Here is a 22,182-nt window from a genome sequence, read left to right on the forward strand (position 1 = left end):
TATTCCTTCCTTATTAAAAGATTGTTGAATGTCTGTAACTTTGACTTCCCAGTGTAGGTGTTCTTCTAAAACTCATAATTAGATGAGTAATACAACTGCTTCTGTAGCTTACTGACATTATTTTAATAATAATACAAAACCCTATCCCATGTGTTTTAGAGGCTTAGCTGTTAAGAAGCTGACAATTAATGTTGTACTACTTCTCTGTGACTAGAAAACAAAGCACTTCAAAGATTGTGTGTGGAGGCTGCTTAGATGAAGGTTATGATTATGGGTCAAAGAGGCATTTTAGAAGGAAACTGGAACAAATTCCTTGAAGTAATTGCAAGGAGTCACACTTAAGAAAAGTAGTTGTCAGCTTTAATTATGTTGTAGTTTTTGATTTCTTGTAGAGCTGATACTGTGACTCTAAACCCCTGAATGATGGCAAATAACCCCATTTTTGTTTTGGGAGTGTTGTGCTGTTGGTTTTGACTTGTCTTTTTACTTTCCTGTAGGACCATCCAGAACAAGGAGTGTTGTTTCTTGTGCGAGGATTACTAAATGTGATCCAGGATTATACTTGGGAGGATAACAGCGATGACAAAGTCAGGATTTATACCAATGTTTTGCATCTGCTGTCTGCAATGACTCAAGAAGCATTTATCTACCATGTAGATAAAGGTAATATGTAAGGGGGGCTCTGGACCCTTGTATTCCACCATGCAATTTGTAGTATTGTGTTAGTACCATACTTAATTAATGAAGATCATGGCAGTCAGTCTTATAGAATGAGTGATTTTCCTATGGAGTTCCAGATATTGTAACTTAAAATAATCACAGCAGAGGGTTCCTGAACAGATGTACTGTCTGTTCTTTAAAATGAATCTGCAAAGTGATTTATTTAGTTTGTTCCTGGAGAATTGTGAACCATTCAAGTAAATATTGGGACTTTATACATATGGAGGGTTTTCTTTTAGTCTAAAATATCAACTTCATTTATACTTATTGTTGGTGTTTCTTTCACATTTATTAACAACTCCAGTTTTCAGAATGTAATGTTTTTATACCCTAAATCATGGTCTTGCTGCTTTGAAGGCTGGCTTTCAGTTTTGGAAATTATGGTGGTAACTTACAAAAATCTTCAGAAGAGCTAGGAAAAAAAAAAGTAAAGCTTTTGCATTTTATAAAATGGCTTTAGTCTTTTTGTAATATCATTTTTATATGCTGTAAAATGTGACTGTTTCACTCCTGATCATAGAGAGGTTACTAATAATTGAGTCTTTTAAAGTGTACTGGTAAGATTAGTTAGTCTGAGAGGCCAAGCTAGTTTGGCTTTTTATTTTAGCTGCACAGGACTTTGACAAAGAGATAGGCTGGAATATATTCTGCAATGCTTCTGGTGAGCAGTCTGTCAGAGTTATCAACCGTGACAAAATATCTCCTGGACTTAGCAGCACAGAAAATAGTTGTCAGTTGAACAACTACTCGATAGTAAATCTGCTGTTCGGATTCTGTGAGGAAGTGTGGTTTAGCTGCTTTCTCTTTCACTCCTTGTAGCTTCTTAGCAAAACTTTATAAATAAATGAGGCCAAAACACATGTTTAAAATCACAATGGTAAAAGCTGTAAAAATCTTCAAGAGCTCTGTCTCCCTCCCAAAAGTCCTTCAAGGTCTTTGAAATGGAAAATACACTTTCTGAATTTCTCTCCATGACTTTGAGGTTATCGAAGTTTTATTTTAAGGAAAGAAAAAACAAAATTAAAATGCAATTTCCTTGGAAAATCTTTTCAGTAAGTAAAACATAAACTGCTTGGCCCAGTCCTGCTGCCGTTGAAGATGATGGCCATACTCTTCTAAACTGATGGGAACAAAGAGTTTGTGGAAACAATTAAAATTGACACTATATGTTGCTTTGCAAAGTCCAACAGATATTTTTGAACTTGTCTGCATCCAGGAATCTAGGTCTAGCTTTAAGCTAGAAGATTCCCTTCAGTGTTTTGTTTCCAAAATCAAGAGAACATAGTAAGCAACCAAGTGGAAGACACTTAAACAAAATTGTTGTGTTTGTGTTTTGTGGAGGAGAGTAATTTTATGATTTTCAAATCTGGCCTCTAAATTGCTGGTGTTTTCAGTAGCAAACAAATGCATAGCTCTTCAGCAAGGCTTAAGCTTGAATTCATCTCTGCAGTTGATTCCAATGATACCCTGTATGGTGGAGACTCCAAGTTCCTGGCTGAAATTAATAAACTGTGTGAAACAGTGATAGCACAGATCCTGGATCATCTGAAAACCCTTGGAAAAGAAGAGGTATGTTCTTACTTATCTTGACTCAACACAAAACCAAAATTACTGTGGAGTTGAAGAAATGGCCTACCTTTGTAACCAGGTAATGGTCTTATAAAGCTCCAGGAACTTTACAACAGAGGAAATTAAGTCATTTTACTTGTTTAAAAAGTGAGTCGGTCACATAAGCAGACTTGTGGTGGAGAGACCTAATGATGTGAAAGAGATCATGTAGCAATTATGATCCATTTTTAAGATGCATGCTAAAGTTACCTGCTTAGCTGTGTGCTGCATGTGGGCAGTCTGATAGAATTGACAAGCACTGGAGGCTCCTCTGGTGCACTCTGTGGTATCTATGGGCTGTGCACCAAAGGACAGAGTGATGATTGAAGAGCAACACCGTGAGCTTAGAGTTAGCTTTAAATTAACTGACCCGAGTCCTGGTGTTGTCTGGTTACAGAAACACAGTGCTTGGTGTGGGATAACTTCTTTTTTACTTATGAGAGTCTTTCTGGCTATAATGAGCTTCAAGCTGCTGGTATTGCAATTATTGGCCTAAGATAAGAGAGTTAGAGTCAGTGCCACAGTTACTCCTTTGATTGCAGTATAGTTATATCTAAAATCTGCTCCATGTCCATGTTCCTGTTGTTTTCTCCTGGCTGTCAGCTTTCTCTCTTCTGCAGAGAAACTGCATTTTCTTTCAAGTTAACAGAAGCCTGAAACATTGAATTCTGTAATGGGCAAAGTGAAAATTCATAGTCTGTGACGGGGTAAAATACAACGTAAACTGCCTTTAATTTGTATAAGCTTTGGATCTCACACACTAGATTGAAGTCACGAGAGAGGTGCAAGGGAAGCAAAAGATATGTTGGCTTTACCTTGTTTTTAGTACAGGGTTCTATTTGTTCAGTATAAATTAAAGAAGACTCTAGGCAGCTTATTGGATTTCTCAGAGGCCCTGAGAGATCAAATACAGCTTGATGGATTGTATGTGAAAGTCAGGTGACTCATGTTTTCAGTAATACTGAAGCAATGAGAACTTATGGTTTTACTAATGTACCAGTTTCTGAGGTTGAACTCCTCCACAACTCCCTGATCAGCCCTTACTAAACTGCTGAATATTGATAGAAATCTTGTGGCTTGTAGATTGAAATGGGAGGGCAGATGATGATTAATTTGATAGATTTGTTTAGACAGTGTGTTTGCACAGCAGCCTGTAGTGTTTGCCAATACAGGATGTGTTAAGTGATACATATTTGGAGGATGCTATGCCAAGTTTAGCTTTTTCTCTGCTTTCCCTATTCTGTTCATACTCCTTGAGGAATTGTAGAGATGCAAGGTGAAGAAATCCTTTGCTCAAATGCCTCTGTATCATTGTACATGTCACCACGGTGAACAGCAGTTCTTTTTCAGAACAGTAACAACAGAAAACAACCATTCTTGCACAGCTAAGAATGTTCCAGAAGGTATTGGAAGGAGATTTTTAAGAGTTTTTAGGACTCTGCATTGTATATTAAAAATCTTTTGCATCTGACTCCTACATGGAGTATGTGGGTGGGACTGTTCATGGGCTTGAAAGCTCTAGTTTCTGAAAGGCACTTCTTTTTTTCTGCCTTCAAGTATAATACTTTGAGTAATGAGATCCTGTGTTGTGTCACTGAAGCAGTTGCTTCATAGAAATCTGGATTTAAAGCTAAGCAGCATGGATATAGGTCCTTGTGCCCTACCTGTGCTTCAGTGGCCTTGGATTTACTCCTCTGTCCATCTTTATTTATAAAGGAGGAGCATTTATTTTTATTTGTTGGGTAAAATGTCCATGAGAGATGTAGATAATTGTTTTGTAAGAATGAATAGAGTTTTGAGGAAGCTGTTGTTGCTGAGGAAAGAGAGGAGACAAGAATATTGTCCAAGAAACCTCAATTAGCACTGAAGTAGAACCCATCATAAAATCACTGTGGTATTTGGATTGCTTTGGTGTTGGTGACCTTTTATTATTCATCTTCCTGGCGGCTCATTGAAACGAACAAGCCCCTGATGCTGCTGTGTTTTTATTGGTTCATTTCCTTTAAAAGCTATAAAGGAAAATAAATTTTTCTCACAATAAAATGCTTTCACCAAAATGTTAATTTAGAAGACAACAATTCATCTTCTGTTAACACAATGTGGTCTTTTCACAATATTAGAGAATGCTTCATTTATGTGACGGTGTTGGAATGGAAATTTTCAGTTCTGGACAGTTCTGTGAAGTTCAGGCTGCTTGTGGTCATGAGTGAATCCTCTCAGCCTTTGACTAACCCTATGCTCCAAGTTTCTTAGAAATTAAATTCCTTGTCTCTTGCAATTCAGTGATAATTATCCAAATGGAGTATGTTTTATTCAAACATGACTTTTGATGCAGAACATTAGGAGCATGTGTCCTTGGCAATGCAGGGTTAGAACAGCATTCTTCTCATGTACCACATGATAGACACTGGACTTTTAATAGTAAGTATGAAAAATGGAGCACTGGCAAGCAGTTCCTGGGTATGCTCTTGAGGCTTCTCCTTTCAACACATCTGATTCTTAGTTTTATATAAACATATTAAAAGTTCAGTCAATTTCACATGGGTTTGGATACTGAACTAGAGCAGAGTTGGACACAGTCTGTATGGGTATGTTTTGAATTGAGAAGAGGTTCCTTGTCCTGAAGAATTTTATGCTAAGGTTTTTCTAAAGATGGTTAAACATTGTGTTCCTCTTTGGGAGGAGGGTGGCAAGAGAATTGACCTGCTGCAGTTTCCAGAAGACATTGCAGGGTGGTGGAGGATGGGAGCATTGCAGTGAGGAACTGTGGCTCCACTTCTTCATCTCAGAGTTAGAGTCCTAGCTCCCAGATTAAGCCTTTTATGACACTGTTGTCTTGGGCATGCTTGTAGAGTTTAAAGACTAGAATTACTTTCAAACCACAACAATTGGGAACATTGTTTCTGCACATTTGTAAGATACTTGGTAAATGGTGGAAACTAAAATAAGTAGATCAGGATTCTTCTAACAGCCTACAGCAAGATTATTGAGCATGGCTTTGGAAAGTATGGTCTGGTCCTCCATGAACCACAGATTCCACATGGAGCACATCTTTATTGGACTAATTCTAGAGAGAAACCAAACTGATGTGAGCAGCACTGTAACTATTGAAAGCTTTTAAAACTATATTAAGGACTTGGAAAGAGAGAAGAACTTACCGTGGTGCCAGTACGGAGTTAGGAGCAAAATGTTTCAACCTGCCTTAACCAGAGGAGTGTTACTGCACCCTGAGCCAGCAGAAGCTGACACTGAGACTCTGAGTATTCTAGAGGGAGGTTCTGGACTGCTCTTTCAAGGATTATATCCTAAAGCACTTTCTCTTCTGACCATTTCAGCGTGCTAGAGTGTCAAAATAGGGCGTTACGTGTCCTCTTGTGTGGTACATGAGCTCCCAGCTGCAGCTTGGTTCTTGGTGTTTTCTTTAACCATTATTTCCTTTTATTACAAAATCATTTGTGTCAGCTGCTGTTGGTGCTAGGTGTTTCATTTATCCCATGTTAGGACAGTTGTGTAATGGGGGAGTTGAGCACCTGCTCTGCCCACACACAGCTCATGCGTGATCTTTTCCAGTGAACTAACAGATGTTAAAAGGTTCCCAAAGGGCTTCACTTGAGAGCTTTTAAGGAAAAGCAGGGCTGCCTGTCATGGCTTTCTTTAGGACTATCTAGATTTGGATGACAAGGATGTAATGCTGTAATTTAGCTACCCCAGCAAGGACTGAACTGAGAAGGGCTGAAGTATTAAGTTCATTAATTTAGGTGCTCAGCTGACAGTTTTATCTACTACTCTGCTGCTGTGGTTTCTGTGGAAGATGTAGCCATGCTTCTGCCAGTTGTCTTTCTTGAGCAAAAAACAAAGGACAGCTGCAGCAAACCAGTATAAACAAATACTGTATCTCAAATGCATCCAATAATAATTCATCCTTTTAGTCTTATTCTGTAGGAATAGGCAGAATCTGCTAAAGCATTTTAATTACTCATGGTTTAATTACCTCACCCCAAATCAGGGTGGTAGCACCCAGTAGGCTTAGTGCAGGATTGTCTGTGCCCCAGAACTTCTCCACAGAGACTGAAGGACATGGTGATCCTCCATGGTAGACTACCTCCTCAGGGTCCCTCCTCAGCAATAATAGGGTAAAGACCTGCAAATATGGTGCAAATATGTTGGTATCACCAAAGCTTCAGTGAAAGAACAGTAGGGGAAAATACATCTTTAGTTAAATAAAGAAAAATAGAATATACTGTTGGAAATAGCCTGAAGTTACATTTATCTGGATTGATGATAGTGGTCTCTCTGATATACACATAGCTATGGTGATACAAGTGCAAGGCTGGCTGGTGGGAGGGTGATTTCTATGCAACTGCAGGGAGTCTTCACTTAAAAATGTGTCAGAGCTACATACTGTGCTGTGCCGAAGTGCTACAGATGTAGGAGTCTTGTCTAATTGTTATTTACAGCAACTTAGGTTGATTCACGACTACCACCAGTTACATTTTGAATGGAACATGAAAACTGTGCCTGAGTTCTTGTGTCTGAGCGCTGACAAAATGAGCAACTGCCTCTTGTGTGTTTCTAAGGGTTCAGAGAAGCCAGCAAGGTTATGCTGGGTGTTTTGGGATGACTGTGGGGTAACATAGGAATTCTGTTTGATTTTCATTGTAGACCCTAAAGCGACAGAGCCAGCTGGCATTCTACTTCTTTAACACCATTCTAGCTCATGGGGATCTACGGAACAACAAACTAAACCAGCTTTCAGTCAATCTCTGGAATCTTTCTCAGAAACACGGCTTTGCTGACACCAAGACTATGGTAAGAGAGATATTGCAGGCAATTTTATTTCTTAAGATCTTTTTCACCTCCTCATTTGGGTAAAAGTAACATTTTATTGATCTAAATATACCCAGCTTCTTTAGCTCTCTTTAAAAGAAACAATTTAAAACAATCAATAAAAGAAACAATTTAACAAAACCCAACTTGACTTTTTAAATGCTTCTTAACGAGCAGCTTCTCTTACTTCGAGTGGTTCTGTATTTTTCTGACCCTTTTCAATGTATTTCATACATTAAGGAACCTGGAAATGTTGAGTGCTGTAACTTTTTTTTCAGTACAGAAAACTAAGAGACATACAGCATTTTTATTTAGTGGAGGAACTGCATGGTGTAAGCTTGGAAAGTGGCCATTATAGAGCTTTAAGAAAGAAACCATGATAATGAGGTTTGGAGTAAGAAATGCTCATGTTGTTAGTGAAACTGAGGAAAAATGATGACAGCATCTACTAAAACATGTCCACGGAGATTAAACGATGGCCTGTCCAATGAGAAAAGGCAGAGACATTCAAAATATCAAGTTATCTTTCTTTTCATACTCAGGTGAAAACTCTGGAATACATCAAGAGGCGAAGCCAACAACCCGAAATGAGTCACTTCACAGACTTGGCCCTTCGGCTTCCTCTGCAGACCAGGACCTGATAAATGCCTCTTTTCCAAGGAGTCATCTGTAAAACAGAGCGTGTAGCTGAGGCCAAAAGTGACTGATCTAGATTTTGACTGGAGGGGTTCAGTGTATCTTTAGTTTACTTAGTGTAACAGATTTACTTGGACACAGGTAAAGGTAAAACTGTTGTGGGTGCAATAATTGAACAAGTATTTCTGTTTCCAGTTTTACCACTATACTCTCATTTTCAATGCTGATTTAGATTCAGTAAAGGGTGTTTTGAACCTCTGTGGTTGCAAAAGCCTTTAGAAATCTACTCTGTTGTCATTTTAGCAACAAAGGAAGATTAACTGCAAAGATCAATTCACAGCCTCCAAACTTCATCCCACTTGCAGAATAGTCTTTCTCCTGTTGAGAAAGCAGCATTTCAATACAGTAACCTTACCAAGTTGTCTTCCTGCTTTGGGATGCTGCCAACATTTGCATGGTCAGTTCCAGCAGAAGATAAAAATGGACAAGGTGTTCCTGTTCTAATTTCTACAATACATTTTCACAGACATGTTTATGCTTTCATTTTAGTTCAATGGCATTTTGTGAAGTAGAAGGAATCTTTTAAGTGCTGTCTACAGAGGAAAATGGAAATGTATGCAAAGCACTCTATATTCTCAAAGTACACTATCATTGAATAAAGCAATTTGCAGTTCATCTGTTTGTTCTGGGTGAGTTTCATTGCATATACAAATGTATCATCATACCCTTGTGGAATTTACTTACTTGTACTGCTGTTACACCTAATAAAATTTCACTCTCACTACTTCTGTCCCATGGGAAGGAATCATGTTGAACCCTTTCATCTGTTGCTGCTTTTGCTTAGTATTTTAATGACCTAAATCCTTATATGGATATTAAGATATATTGTTGCACAAAAAATGTTTTATTTTCTGAAGGCTAAAGAAGTAATCAGTTTTGCTGGATAGAACCATGTATTTGAGGAGTTAGCAAGCTGATAATAAATACCACTCAAAGTTTGAAACCATCCTTGTTACATGTTTTTCACCTCCTCTGTGGTTATTGTAGCAGAAAACACCTAAAATATGTATTTTGTGTGAAGGTTGTAAAGAACTAAACCAGGACCCCTTGGTCCTGTACAGACTAAACATCCAAGATAAGTAAAATTGCAGGAATTTAAGATGCTTATGAAGTAGTATCAATACAGAACTTTCCCCACCTTTGGTATGTAACTATTTTAATGATGCTGTCTTTCCTTGAATAATTTTGTATAAACTGCACATAGATAATGAAACAACAGTACAACATGTTATCATGTCCTACTTTGCTTCAGCTTTCCTTCTTGCTGCAGCTGCACAAAACACTCTCAACAGCATGTGGATGATTCTTCCTGTTGGGCTTGGAAAGATAAACCGACTGGGTAAGTGGGATTAAACTCTCAGCTCTCTTAAACCACCAAGCGGGTCACACTCAGCTGCTGTGGTATGGCAGAAATTACCCTCTGTGCCATTCTCAACCCAGTGTGGAGTTGCTCCAGGTTCTGCAAAATGGAAACTCTTACAGCAGGCTTACAAATGCCCCAACCATTTTTGTTCCTCGTGCAGGAACCCATTTTTTGCCTGTTGCCTTTTGAACACACCACAACTTTGGTTTCTTTATTGATGTGAGACCACCATGAGAAATGTTATCAAACATTTTACTGCTGTTTTTATTAGTGCAAAAATAGCTTAATGACAGGCAGAAAGCTCTGGTTAGTTAGCAGGACCAAACTCTTAAACATCTAGGTTAAAAGCTAATACAACCACTCTAATAAACTGCTTTTGGTTTGCTTCCATGTTAGACCCAACATTATTTTTAGTTAAAGCACTTTGCTTATTCTAGAGCTCTTTTTCTTCTCTGTATAGCAAATACACAGGCCAAACCAAGATCATCTGTTTGGAAAAACCTGACTTTTTGGGTTTTTTCCCGAGGTATGTGTCTTGTTTTTCAAACTACAACATTGTCCTGTGCATGGTAGTATCAAGATATGTTCACAAAGCTATAGTCAAGCAACACACTGATACACAGTTCTGGATGGGAAAAAGAGCCCATAGCCAAAGACAAGGCTAACATTGCCTTCAGCATCTTTATCAGTGGCAGTGCAAGACCAGCCACTCTCTATCCAAGACTGGCTCTGCAGCATAAAGCTGTATACGCTCTCCCTGTCCTCCTAAATAAAGTCACTAGTTGATGTTTTCCTACCTCTTCCTTTACGTTTTGTTTTTCTTTTCTTTGCCAGGTAAATAGCTGAGGGAATGAATTCAGTATTTTTCTTACATCAGAAGAGAGAACAGAACTTCCTCTCCAGAATTTAAGTAAAGCAACAGACGAAGTCTAGAAGAGCCAGCTGAAGCTACTCACTGAGCTTTGAGACCACTGGTGCAAACCAGCCTCACTCTGAGGTAGCAGTGGCTTTAAATGACATTTTGCAGGAGATGGTCTCCTTAAAGACAAGTCCAGAACCTTGCAAGAAGTGGTTCAGCATCTCCCTCTTCCCAGGTATGGGAATAGATTCATGGCAACCCCTTAAGCTGGACCCTCTGCACAATTTTCATTTCCCCACAGGAGTTGCCCAAGATGGACCCAGTTGCTGTTTTGGTGAGTGTGGAGGCAGCCACTTCCAGACAGAGCAGTTCATGGGAGAAGGCTATTGTGGAAAGTGTAAAAGAGCAAGAAATGTAGTTGTTCAGTTGATGAGATCACAGAATGACACAAGGGTTTGGGTTGGAAGTGCTCCTGAAGATTATTTCCTTCCAACCTCCTCCCATGGGTAGGGACGCTAGCCCAGGTAGCTCCAAGCCCCATCCAGCCTGGCCTTAAACACTGTTAGGGATGGGGCAGCCACAGCCTTTTGGGCACCTGTGCCAGAGCCTCACCACCCTCACAGAGAACTTCTTTACATCTAATCTAAACTTCCCTTCTTTCAGTTTGAAGCCATTACCTCTTGTCCTATCACAACACATCTGTGTAAAAAGTCCCTCACTGGCTTTCCTGTAGGCCCCTTTAGGGACTGGAAGGCTGCTAGAAGATCATAGAATCATAAACCAGAGCTGCACTAAAACTTACCACCAGCATCTCCCATAACAAATGGCACAGCCTGTAACAGAATACATGAGTTTTTCACTCTCTTTTTGTAACTTTAAGCAAGACTTGCAGAATGCTTTAAATTCTGAACATGAGATCCATAAATGCAGTCTCATATTTTGTACTCCTATTAAAAAGCCACTGAAAGAGCAGGTTGTTTGAAAATACAAATGTTAGAAGTATCTTTCAGATTGATGTACAATGAACTCAATAAGCACATCATTAAAATGACTTTGCTTTCTATAATTTAGGAAGTCTAGATCCACATATTTGGTGCTGCTATCCAGAAAGCATTTGCCTTCATTTACAGATAACAGCTGCTGCTTAAAAACCCAACTGCCAGAGCATAGTTCAGATATAGAGGAGGTTCAGTGCTGTTCATTATCGTAACAAAGATGGTAATATTGAAGAAACTACTTTGAATTAAAGCCTCCCCTCATAAAATCAGTAGGCATACCAGTAGTATTTCTTCAAAGCAAAGCACCATCACTTTGTACCACTCACTGAGTGCAGAAACCTGAAGATTTTACACAGCACTAAAATCCTGCTGAAGCACTAAAGATGTCGCTAAAAAGGAGTTTATGAAATCAGCATTTCAGAAAAATTTATTAGGTTATGATTTCTTGCAGGCATTGCCCACTTATCTTCAGCCTTTGGAGGAGGCTGGCTATTCCCTTGTAGAAAACATTGTAAAAGTTTCAAAAACTTACTGTTTAGCTGAAGTGAGGCTCCAGCTCCACACAACCTGGCGTATGCAGTAGGGAACGTGTGCTTAGAAGTGCCTCACTAGTCAGATTTACTAAGCATTGGTTTATTTTGAGTAAAGAGATGTGAAAGTGAAAAGAAAGTTGCCTGTGGAAACTTCATTCCTTTTATTACTTTAATCTTCAAATTTTATAGATCTAGATGTGTATTTGTCTATGTATCCTTTTTTGCTGGCAGCAGGTTGATATCCAAGACCAATTCCTCTGTGTTGCTTCAAGTCCATTGCTTTATCAAATTCCATCTTCAGCACCTGCTGTAACTTCTCCTCCTCTTCCCTGTTCAGAGCCATGTTTGGTTGGTTTGTAGTTGCTGAGAGATTCTGGATAGGCCCAGAGCTCTTTTTAAAGCCACCCATCAGTCTGAAAAACTTCATTTCTTCCTTAGAGCTCTGAAATGCAGCTGTGCTCCACTGGCCAAACTTTGTATCCTGTGAAGCAAAAGAAGGTTAACACTAAAATGAAGACCAAGGAAGACAATTCCTGCCTGTGTACCATGAGAACAGAAACAGCTTCAAAGACCTGGCAGGCGTTCCACAAAGCTGGGAAGCAGTCATTCCATGGGTAGTAGCTCTCGAAGAATGTGATGGAAGAATGACACAACCCTGCATGAGTGCAGCTTCATTAGTGTTTCAGTTCATTTAACCTGCAGACAGGATTTAATGCACTTTCAGAATCTCCTTTGTCTTTGGGAATCTTGGCTTTTCTGCTCTCTGGATACTATTTACATAGCTCAAAGAGCCAGACATTGCCCAATTATTTCTATTCTAAGACAATTAATCTTCCTCATTCACTCTGCCACTGTGTACAGTTCTCTTTTCCTCTTGCCTAGTGAGGCAGTTGCTGTTCTCGGTGGCGTTATGTTAGTTTTGGAGACAATCTGCCTCATAGGCTTTGAGTAACCTTTGCATTCTCATCTCACTAATTACTGCTAATATTGCAAGGGCACAAAAACTGAGGGCATACCCTTATCCAACAGGGCTAAATGCATTCTGTTCTTTCAATCACCTATCACTGCATGTTTTGAACCAGTTCATTCCTTGAGGATTTTCCTTTTGCCTGCAGATACTGGCTCCTTTCTAGAGAACACAGGCAACGTCCACATAAAATCAGAATTCAGCTGTTTGTGGATAACCCAAGATACATCATATGATTTACAAACTGTATGAACTTTTGGCTCACCTTGGAACAGGCCTCATTATCTCAGGATCTTATTTAACTCCTGAGCTGTAACTAGGAGCTGTGCAGTCATTTATAACTCTTTTTGGCATGACTGCTACTCCCAATTTTTTCTTTAAAACTGTGGGTGATATTGAACAGAAGAATGTTTCATCATTAACTAAATAAGGCTGAGCTGGCTACATCAAAGGGAAAAATGTGAATTTAGTGGTGTGCTTATGTAAGCCTGAAATCCTTCCAACTGAACAGTTGTAGCTTGCATGAAACAGTCATTCTCCACTAGACAGCCAACATGACACACAGCATGCTACACAATATTGCAGGCAAGCTGTAGCAGGTTTTTTAGGTTAAAAAAATTGCAAGGCTGGAGTACCACTCACTATCATAGGCCAAAATGCCTGCTATTAAAAAACCCCAAAGCTATCTGTAATACCTCAGTATTTTTTACCTCACTCAAAGACAATGTGCTGTACAAGCCCAGGTCTGTGACACAGACACATGCACACGTACACATAAATACATCTCCTCTCCTTGGAAGGGGAGACATCTGCACAGATGCAAAAATAATTATGGCTTGTCAAACCCTGTAATTTTTTGAAAGTGAATTGCTGGCAGGCACTATGCACAGCTTTTGCTGCAGCTTTTCCAGCTCACTCTCTGGGAAGCTGATGAATTAGTTTTCATAGCTTCTATTCTTCTGCATTCTACTAAAAGGAGACAGATCTGCACCAAAGAACTGAGATCCCCTGCCAAGGAAGTCATTTTTCTCAGTGACTTCGGTGACTATTAGATAGTTGCAGTTCCAGAGCTATTGCAGTCTGTCTCCCACTGCATAAAAACCCCCAGGAGTTGTTTCTGGCATTTGTCTGAGGTATATTCCAACTTTCTAGGCATACTGGCAGTCTTGTGAAACAAATTAAGAATCCAGAATTGCTATGAAGCTTTCTCTCCTCCTGACTCTAATACCCCTCTAATACACCACTGCAGCAGTTTCCTCCACCTTACTGCAGACCTGTCAGAAGGCAGACTGACTGTGATGCAAAGAATGAAGCATCATCTTCCAAAGAGGTGGAGAAACAACGTAGGAGAGGACTCTGCAAACACCACACACGTCTTTTACCTTTCCATGTGCATCCCTGTTTCTGAATGTTTCCAAAGCCTTCCAGATAACAATTCAGTGACTGCTGTATCTGTAGCCTACAACTATTTCTATTTCACAGTGAGCAGAAATTGCTTCTTGTAGCAATTTGTCATGACTCATTCTCCAGAGGGACCAGAGAAAAAGTTGGTTTTGAGGACTGATGATGGGAATCAGAGCACTATACAATGCCAACTGCTGTTGGAGTTCAGGGGTCAGCTCCCAGATTCTCTTTGGACTGTATAAACTTGTTCTATAGCATGGCCTTCAAGTTACACTTAGAAGGAAGCCTGTTGTGCCAAGCCATGTACCTGACTCACATACCAAAAGAGCGTGCAGTGCTTTTTTCAGGAGCTTGCTCAGGGTCATGGAATTTCCATCAGATCCAGGTCTAAGTTCATACATACCCTTTCCACTTTGGGACTGAAAACCTTAGTTTTGCCAGATTCTCTATCGATCTCTTCTTGCAGAGCCTGCCGCCTCACCTAGCATGCAGAGAAAACAGCACAAGACACCATCTTCTGTGTGTTAAATGACAATTTAATTCACAATGACAAGATAAGAGAAGACTAAAACATTATGTTCAGAATTTTGCAAGGACAATTAAAAAGTTGTATGTGATCCCTTTACAGAATCAACACGAGACCTGTGATTTTTCTAGTGCTATTTTCAATGAACATACTGCTGTACCAGGTATGTTTCATCTTCTAACTGCAGGTAACAGCTACAGTGAAACTGCCAACATCAATGAGAGGCAAAGAAACCTGTATTTAACCTAATAAGCTACTCAGGAGCTTCTGACATTGATTAGAGCTGTACATTTTGAACTTAACCCATGGAAAGTAATGAGCAACAAAGTAAGGATTTTTGTTACAAATGTTACACATAAATGCTGACTTGTTTTAAACCTCACACAGTTCAGGCAAAGCATACCTTGTCTATGTTGACTTCATCACAGTTTCCTTTTTTTTCCTGCACAATAGTTACAGCATCCACAAGTTCCTGTAAAACAGGAAGAATAGCTTTGTATTATTTTTTTGTATCCATTCTAGTGAACTAGAATTAACACACCTCTGACCAAGAAAGTAATGAAAACTCTAATCCACTAAGAGCTAGTACTATCCTGGAGCAAGAAGACTCAGATCTAAGCCGGAAATGCCAATGAAACCTGTGTATTTGTATGCAGAGATTTTTCTCCAGGAGGGCAAGCAATATTCATATGCACATATTCAAATGGCCCTGCCAACATCACTGGCACATAGAGTAACACCTGCAGAAAAGGTCATTTCAAGCTAAACCATTTCATGAAAGTTTACACTTGGAAATAAGGGACAGAAAGAGTGAAAGTTAAAGAGAATTAAAAATTGGTGGTAAGATAATAGCCCCTCTGAAGGCACAGAAGCAGCTTGAGGCATGTAGGTCCCACTTCAAGTCACTTAAAAAAACCCACAACAAAACTCTCCCCCAAAACTAAACCCAAACCGAATAACAACTGAGAGGCAGCTGCATTGTGCTCCATCTTGTAAAGTAGATGATGGTCCTCAAGGAGGTTCTAGTCTGGAAAGGGCACAAGGAAAATCATGACATACATAGAGTGTCTCCTACACTGGCAGCAAACAGCATGTTAGTACCTCATTGAGAGAGCCAGGAATGGGGAGCTGATGAGAGGAGACAGAGCAGCTACAGCAGGAATGAATGGGCAGGATGGCAGGAGGCACACTAGTGGCAGAGTCCACAAGCAGCCACATACTGGTAACTCTTGCACAAAGTGCAGCCCCTCAGCCTCTTTTGCTGTCATTTCTAGGTCACTGCCTTTAGCCTTTCTTTTCCAATATTGTAATAAGGATAAGATTTTTGGGCATCCAATGTTAACAGCGTAAGTAATAAGTCCAGGATAGTGGTAAATTAGAGCCATAAGCTTTAAACCAGCCTGGAAGAGGTGGCCAAGGGGAAGATCTATTGATACAGCTAACAGTAAACCAAGCATGAAATAGCCAGGGAACACTAAGACAAGGAGAAGATTTGTAACATACAACTATCAGCAGAAACTGCCATTCCTTTTTTTGAGGGCTTACAGTTTCATTTAAAGCCATGAATGACTGACCTCGTTTTCTAGACGCAGATTTCACACACACACACAAGTACATCCTGCATTAGAAATGCAAGAGCCCTGTCTGCAATAAGGAGAGCTCCTTCTCTTGGATGAAAAGAAAAAACCAAAACCAAACCTTAATTTCCTTCTAGATGGCCTGGTACTGTCTTCTCAGATCTATTAAAACAAGCAGGAAAACTGGTGTGACAGGAATCTGCAAGCAGCTGCAAGGTATTTTTTTAGCTGGAAGGGTACGAGGCAGCCAGGGAAGGAGGAAGGGTACAGGGTGCACCCCCATCCCTGCTAATTCACAGCATCTCACTGACCTGCTGAAGGCTACTGCATGGCAAAAATTACCCCCTCTGGAGGGGTGCCAATCTTCCCCTGACTTTCTGGAAGGGGGGCACGTGCACAGGTGGTAGAATTATGCTACCTGCAGGCAAACAACTTTGAAGAAGTAAACCGAGTCTTTGCTCCTCCTCTCTCTGTGCAAGTTCACTGCAATGGCATCCAATGGGAAAAAAAATAAAGTATCACTCCACATTTAAAACTCCACATCTTTAAAAACCCACTCTTCTGCTTGCTGCATAAGCCCAACAGAGGATTTTTCAAGGCATGCAGCACTGTGTATGACACACTGTAGCCTAAGAACTGTTTCAGGACTATGAGACAGTTAAATAAATACAAGACCAACATTATCAGCCATTTGTTACAGCCATGTCTTTGGCCTGGCAGGAACTGTTATTTCTCTAGAAATGAGTTACCCAGACTTCTCAATCTTCAGGAGAATTTCTCTGAAGTACTTTTTATAATTACAGGACACAGGGAAAGAGAAACAAAAGATGCCTCACCCTACACTCTACTCTCAATTGCTGACAAGGTATTTGCTGTGTTTTCCATTGCAATTGGTCATGGTAGTTTACTTGTATTGTTAGGCTTATCTTGCCTTCACAGAATGTGAGCAGCTGCAAGAATCCATTCCCTAAAAGGACATGTCAATTTAATTAGAAAATACACCTCAGCAATAAAACCACTGTTGTTTGAAAGGTCAAAAAGAGATACCTAAGTAAAAAGCCCCAAAGGTCTGCTCACCTGATGACTGATAAGTACACACACTCCCAACACAAACCTTTGTGGACAGAGCCTGTAATTTGGGTCTCCGTGAAGGCTGAAGAACCTGCTTACATAAATCTGTATTTAGTTATTAGCACTAGACACCAGAAAGCTGCCAGGTTTCCACAGAGAATGAAGAAACTGCATACATGAGCACATAACAAAGCAAGGCACACCACGAAATGTGCTTCACAGGCAGCTCCATCCTTACTTGACAAAAGTCTTCAATGATGCTTTATAAACTAATGCTTGACTTTTAAACAGGCCAAGTATGCAAAGTTCTCAGTAAAAAACTGGAATGCAGTTTTCCATTACCTATGAAAATAAACCCCAAGCTCCTAATGACTTGCAATGAGCTGATTTAAAAGTTGTTAAGCAGGTAAAAATTGAGATAAATACCTACTGAATGTCTGAGCATTTCACAGCTCACTGTTATCCCAGTGATAACAACAGAGGTTAGGAAAGTAGGTACTAACTTTAAGCCCTTAAATAACTTTAAAATCTGACTGTAATCAGCTAAAAAAAACCCATTAGTGTAAAAAAAAAAAAGTTAGAGCAATAAAACCCAGATCTTAATAGTCTAATTTTAGGAAAAAAAAACCCCAAAGCAGAAACCTCTGTCTCAAATCTTTCATCAATTCCTCTTCATGTTTGTTTCACCTCAGAAATGGCAGTACTGCAGGATTCCAGGATGGGATTTCCTTTAACAGCTAGCCTGGATACAATTCCAGTTACTTCAGTTATATTTACACAGCTCTTATATCTATTTCGTTTCTTACCTATTTATTATATAGATGTACTTCTTATATCTATTTATTTATATATTTATATATATATATGTATATTAAGAAATTGTGTTTAGGTTCTTCTCTAGTATTTTTCTATCAGAGTTTATATATCAATGCTCAAGGGTTACACTTAAGGGGTACTAAGGTGAACACTTAGGGTTCTAAGTATTTTCTCTAAAGTTTTGTCCAAGTTAGATAACAGGTTTTGGCTAAATTTCCCTCCTTCTTAACACTATGCAATCCCTGCAGCAAAAGCTTAAGGAAAAGTCTGACACTCATGCTGCCAGTGATAACACCTTGCTCAGGTTAAATGATATGGTATTAAAATCCGCTTTTCATAGGAGCGTTGCCACTTTGCCAAGAGCAACTGAAGGAGGGACACGTGAACACTTACAACTGTACATAGCTGTTTTCTTCTTGTGCCGATACTTGCTTAGTTGTAATACTCACATTTTCACAATTGAAACACTGGATGTCTACAGCAGTTGGCATTAAGAGACTTTCTCGTGTTTCACAACTATTATGTGCTGAAGTCAATAGATGAGCTGACCCTGCTTCTCAAAACTCACAGGAGGCCTCTCTTGATCTATAAGTAACCTCGGGGTCTGAACAGGCAGAACAGCTTGCAAAATAGGCAACTCTCTATCTCAAAAACTTTCAGTTCCTTAGCAGGAGGACACAAAGATCCCTTCTTCTTTACAACTTACCAGTGCCTCATCTGCCACATCTTCTGTTTTGATCTTATTCTTTCTTGTATTTGTTTTTGAGCCTGGTTCTTCAGCCAAGGCCTGTGGTGCACTTTTCTCCCCTTTTTTCCTTTTTCTGTCACAGAGCATATGATTACTATTGCATAACACTCTGTCTGCAATGTCCTCTGTGCCACATTCAGCTCGCTCCATTTCAATCCCTTTCATTGTTCTCTTGCTTTCTAGAACCATTATTTTTTGGCTTTTAGAAGCACTGCCATTGTTTAAAGAAACTTTTGAATATGTTATTTCCGTCTCCTCTTTCTGACGCTTCCTTTTCTTTTTCTTCTTGATGACTTCATTATTCTTGATATTCTTCCTGCTTTTTTTTCCAGAAAGCTCTTTTTCCTCAGGCTCAACTTCTTGCCCTGCTGGGAGATGCTTATCAGGAACTCTGTAACTGTAGTCTTGATTATCTTCACTTATTGAGGAAGAAATGTCTTTGCTGCTTCTCTTCTTCTTCTTGGTCTCCCTAATACTTCCAAAGCTGTCAGAAATGTCCTCTCCCTCTCTATTGGTCATTGTAATTTCCTGGGAATTCTTTCTTTTCCCTTTTCTGAAGTCACTTAATGTAAAGAGGCTGTCAGAAACTCCATAGGTGTTGTCCCGATCGCCTGCTAGCGAGTCTGGCTTATCTTTCTTTTTCTTCCTCTTCCTTCTCACATAACTCTCATCATCATTCTGGGTGATCCCTGTTCTGTGGGGTTTGCCCATAAGAGCTTTTTCTTGTGAAATGTACCTGTGTAGTTTCTTAGAGACTTTTTCAGGCTGTTTATGCTCACTGTCCTGGATGTCCTCTAATGAAAAATACAAAACGTCTGCCTTCTTTTTTTTCTTAGTTACTTCACCATCCAATTCCAAATTCCAGGCAGCATGCTTTCTGCTTTTTTTAAAAGCAAATTCATTTTCCTTAGCCCCATCTGTATGATGGTTTGAAAGCTCCACATCACTATTCTGATTACTCTTCAGTGACAGGGAGGAACGACATTGGACTTTTTTTTTCTTCTTTTTGTGAATTTTAATTTGTTCCTCTGATTCTTCTTGTGGTTCTGGATCCAGATGGCCTTCTACATTCACAAAGCTTTCTGAACGTGCTGCTTTCAGTAATTCGGAAACAACTTTCTTTCTCTTGTTTTTCTTCTTCTTTTTCAGTTCTAATTGGTATAAACATTCATCTTCTTTTAAATTCTCCTTTTTCCTTACCTTTGTTTTTGACTCAATCTCGTCATCATCCTCAATTTTAATAACAGTTTTAATATCTTGCTCAATTTTAACGACAGTCTGGCTTCTACTACTCTTCACTTTTTTCTTTTTCTGTACAGGTTCCTCATGAACATCTTTTCTCTTTTTCTTTATTACCATTCTAAAAAATGAAATGAAGATGTTAGTGCACTGCTTCAACATGACGATGCAAGTCCCACTCTGTTTGGTATTCCTTTGTACTGAAACCATTCCATATCTCTCATTGCCCCTAGCATTCTTTTATCCAGTTTCACAATGTGCTTTGCATGATGGAGGGAACCAGAACTGCACTGAAAATATAATCTACTGGACTGATCAAGGGGTGATTTTTGTCTTGGCCTTTAGTGTTTTTCTACGTAGTTCGTAAGCTTCTATTTGTCTTTTTGGCAGCTGCCGATCTTGACTTTCACAGAAATACCTACTCTCTAAAAATCTTTCCTAAATGACAAGACCTATCATATAATCACAGAATGGTAGGGGTTGGAAGGGACTTCTAGAGATCATCCAGTACAACCTCCTGCTAAAGCAGGTTCACCTCAACCAGACTGCACAGGAACACGTCCAGGTGGGTTTGGAAACCTCCTGAGAAGAAGACTCCACAACCTCTCTGGGCAGCCTCACCTGAACAGCAAAGAAGTTTCTCCTTGTGTTTAAAGGGAACTTTTTGTATTCCAGCCAGCAATGTGCCATCCTGGCCAAGAAGGCCAATGGCATCCTGGGGTCCATTAAGAATTGTCTGGCCAGCAGGTTGAGGGATGTTCTCCTCTGCCCTAGTGAGACCTCATCTGGAGCCCTGTGTCCAGTTCTGGGCTTTCCAGCTCAAAAGACACAGAGAACTTCTAAAAATAGTTCAGTGGAGGACTACAAAGAAGAAGGGGCAGGAATATCTTTCATATGAGGAAAGGCTGTGAGAGCTAGGGCTGTTTAACCTAAACACATATACAAATGTAAACAAGTTAAGGTGTTTTTCCATACATGTATGACTTGTGACTTATAAAACACCCAACACTTGATTGCCCACTTAGCATTACAAGATCCTTTTAGGGCACCTTAGTTATTACCTTGAGTTTACTTCTGTGTGCAATTTCTCATCCTTGCTCCCCATTCTTGGGATATTTACGCCTATGAGCGGGTTACAGCAGAGGAGTCTTTGGTACCCACCTGTGACACTCCCTGCCCTTTGCTGAGAAACCTCGGTTTGCCATCCCTTAGTAACTAAGCACGAGATTTCTTTAAGCGCCTCTTGCAGGGCACGCTGTCAAAAGCCAGCACAAGCGATCTCGCTGTACCGCAGCGTCACCGCAGCCGCCCGCGCGTCACGGCACCGCCACCGCGGGCCCGGCGCGGCCCAGTCCTGCCCGCAGCCAGCGCCGCGCCTGGGCAGCGGCGGGACGACACCGACTCCGGGGCACTCTCCCCGCCCCGCGCCACGGGGCGAGGCGGCGAGTCGCCCCCATATCCCGCTCCGCCTCAGCCCCAGCTAAATGGAAGGAGCCGAGCGCGGCGGCGCGTCCTCGCCACCCGGCCCGGCCTCGCCGCTCCCCCGGGAGCACGCCCGCCGCGCCGGCCGCGGCCGGGGGCAAGCCGGTCCCGCCGCCTGGCCCCGCCGGCCGCCCTGCCGCCGCTTACCTGCCGCGGCCCACGTGCAGAGCCCGCCGCCCCGCCGCCCCGGAAGGGAAACGCGGCCGCGCCCGCCCCTCGGCTCCCACTGGCGGAGCGGTTGCCGTGGCAACGCGGCGCGGCATGGCGGCGGGCAGGCGGGCGTCCAGCCTCAGCGAGCGGCTGTGCGCAGGTGGGAGCGGCCCCCGCGCCTCCCGCGGGAGGTGGCCGCCGCCTTCCTCCCTCGCCTCGCTCACTCCGGGCTCTTCGGGGCCGCCCCTCGCCGCTGCCCGGGCCGCGGCCGCCGGCCTCCCGGTCCGCTGTTGGCTCGCCTGTTCCCGTGTCAGTGCTCTGGAGCCGGGCAGCAGAGCGCGGCCATGCGAAGCTGTTGGCTGTGCCCGCCTCGAGAAGAGGGCTTAAAGACCTGCCCTCTGAGAGCGTTTCCCCTCATGAGCGTTTCGTTACTTGTTATTGCCATCGTCTTCTGACAGAAACATACCGTTGTGTGTGTGTCTGCTGCCAGCTGGGCCATAGCATCCAGCTTACACTGCAGTGCAATGGCCTCTGCTTACCAGGCAGTAACCTGCACCCTGTGTGGATGCAGCCGTGAGGGTTAACCTGGTAACAGAGC

General features: G+C 41.2%; 2 protein-coding genes across 6 annotated transcripts in view; one reads left to right on the plus strand and one right to left on the minus strand.

Annotated features, from left to right (window-relative positions):
• The window catches only part of VPS35L (VPS35 endosomal protein sorting factor like), a 56,193-nt gene extending 47,399 nt beyond the window's left edge, over positions 1-8,794 (plus strand). For all 5 annotated transcript variants that reach the window (XM_061992008.1, XM_061992010.1, XM_061992011.1 and 2 more), the window contains 4 exons: positions 498-663; positions 2,171-2,289; positions 6,991-7,137; positions 7,698-8,794. In XM_061992008.1, coding sequence (XP_061847992.1) covers positions 498-663; positions 2,171-2,289; positions 6,991-7,137; positions 7,698-7,796 — 531 coding nt within the window. In that variant the 3' untranslated portion in view covers positions 7,797-8,794. The remainder of the gene's footprint in view (positions 1-497; positions 664-2,170; positions 2,290-6,990; positions 7,138-7,697) is intronic.
• Positions 8,795-9,766: 972 nt separating this feature from the next.
• KNOP1 (lysine rich nucleolar protein 1) lies at positions 9,767-21,613 on the minus strand. The gene is made up of 5 exons (XM_061992952.1): positions 21,582-21,613; positions 18,672-20,073; positions 14,905-14,973; positions 14,379-14,456; positions 9,767-12,085 (listed from the first exon to the last, which is right to left on the minus strand). Exons 2-5 carry the CDS (start codon positions 20,070-20,072, stop codon positions 11,774-11,776), a joined length of 1,860 nt encoding a protein of 619 aa, XP_061848936.1. The 5' UTR covers position 20,073; positions 21,582-21,613; the 3' UTR covers positions 9,767-11,773.
• Between the last annotated feature and the right edge of the window lie 569 nt (positions 21,614-22,182).

This window comes from Colius striatus, chromosome 3 (genome assembly GCF_028858725.1).
Source record: "Colius striatus isolate bColStr4 chromosome 3, bColStr4.1.hap1, whole genome shotgun sequence".
NCBI lineage: Eukaryota > Metazoa > Chordata > Aves > Coliiformes > Coliidae > Colius > Colius striatus.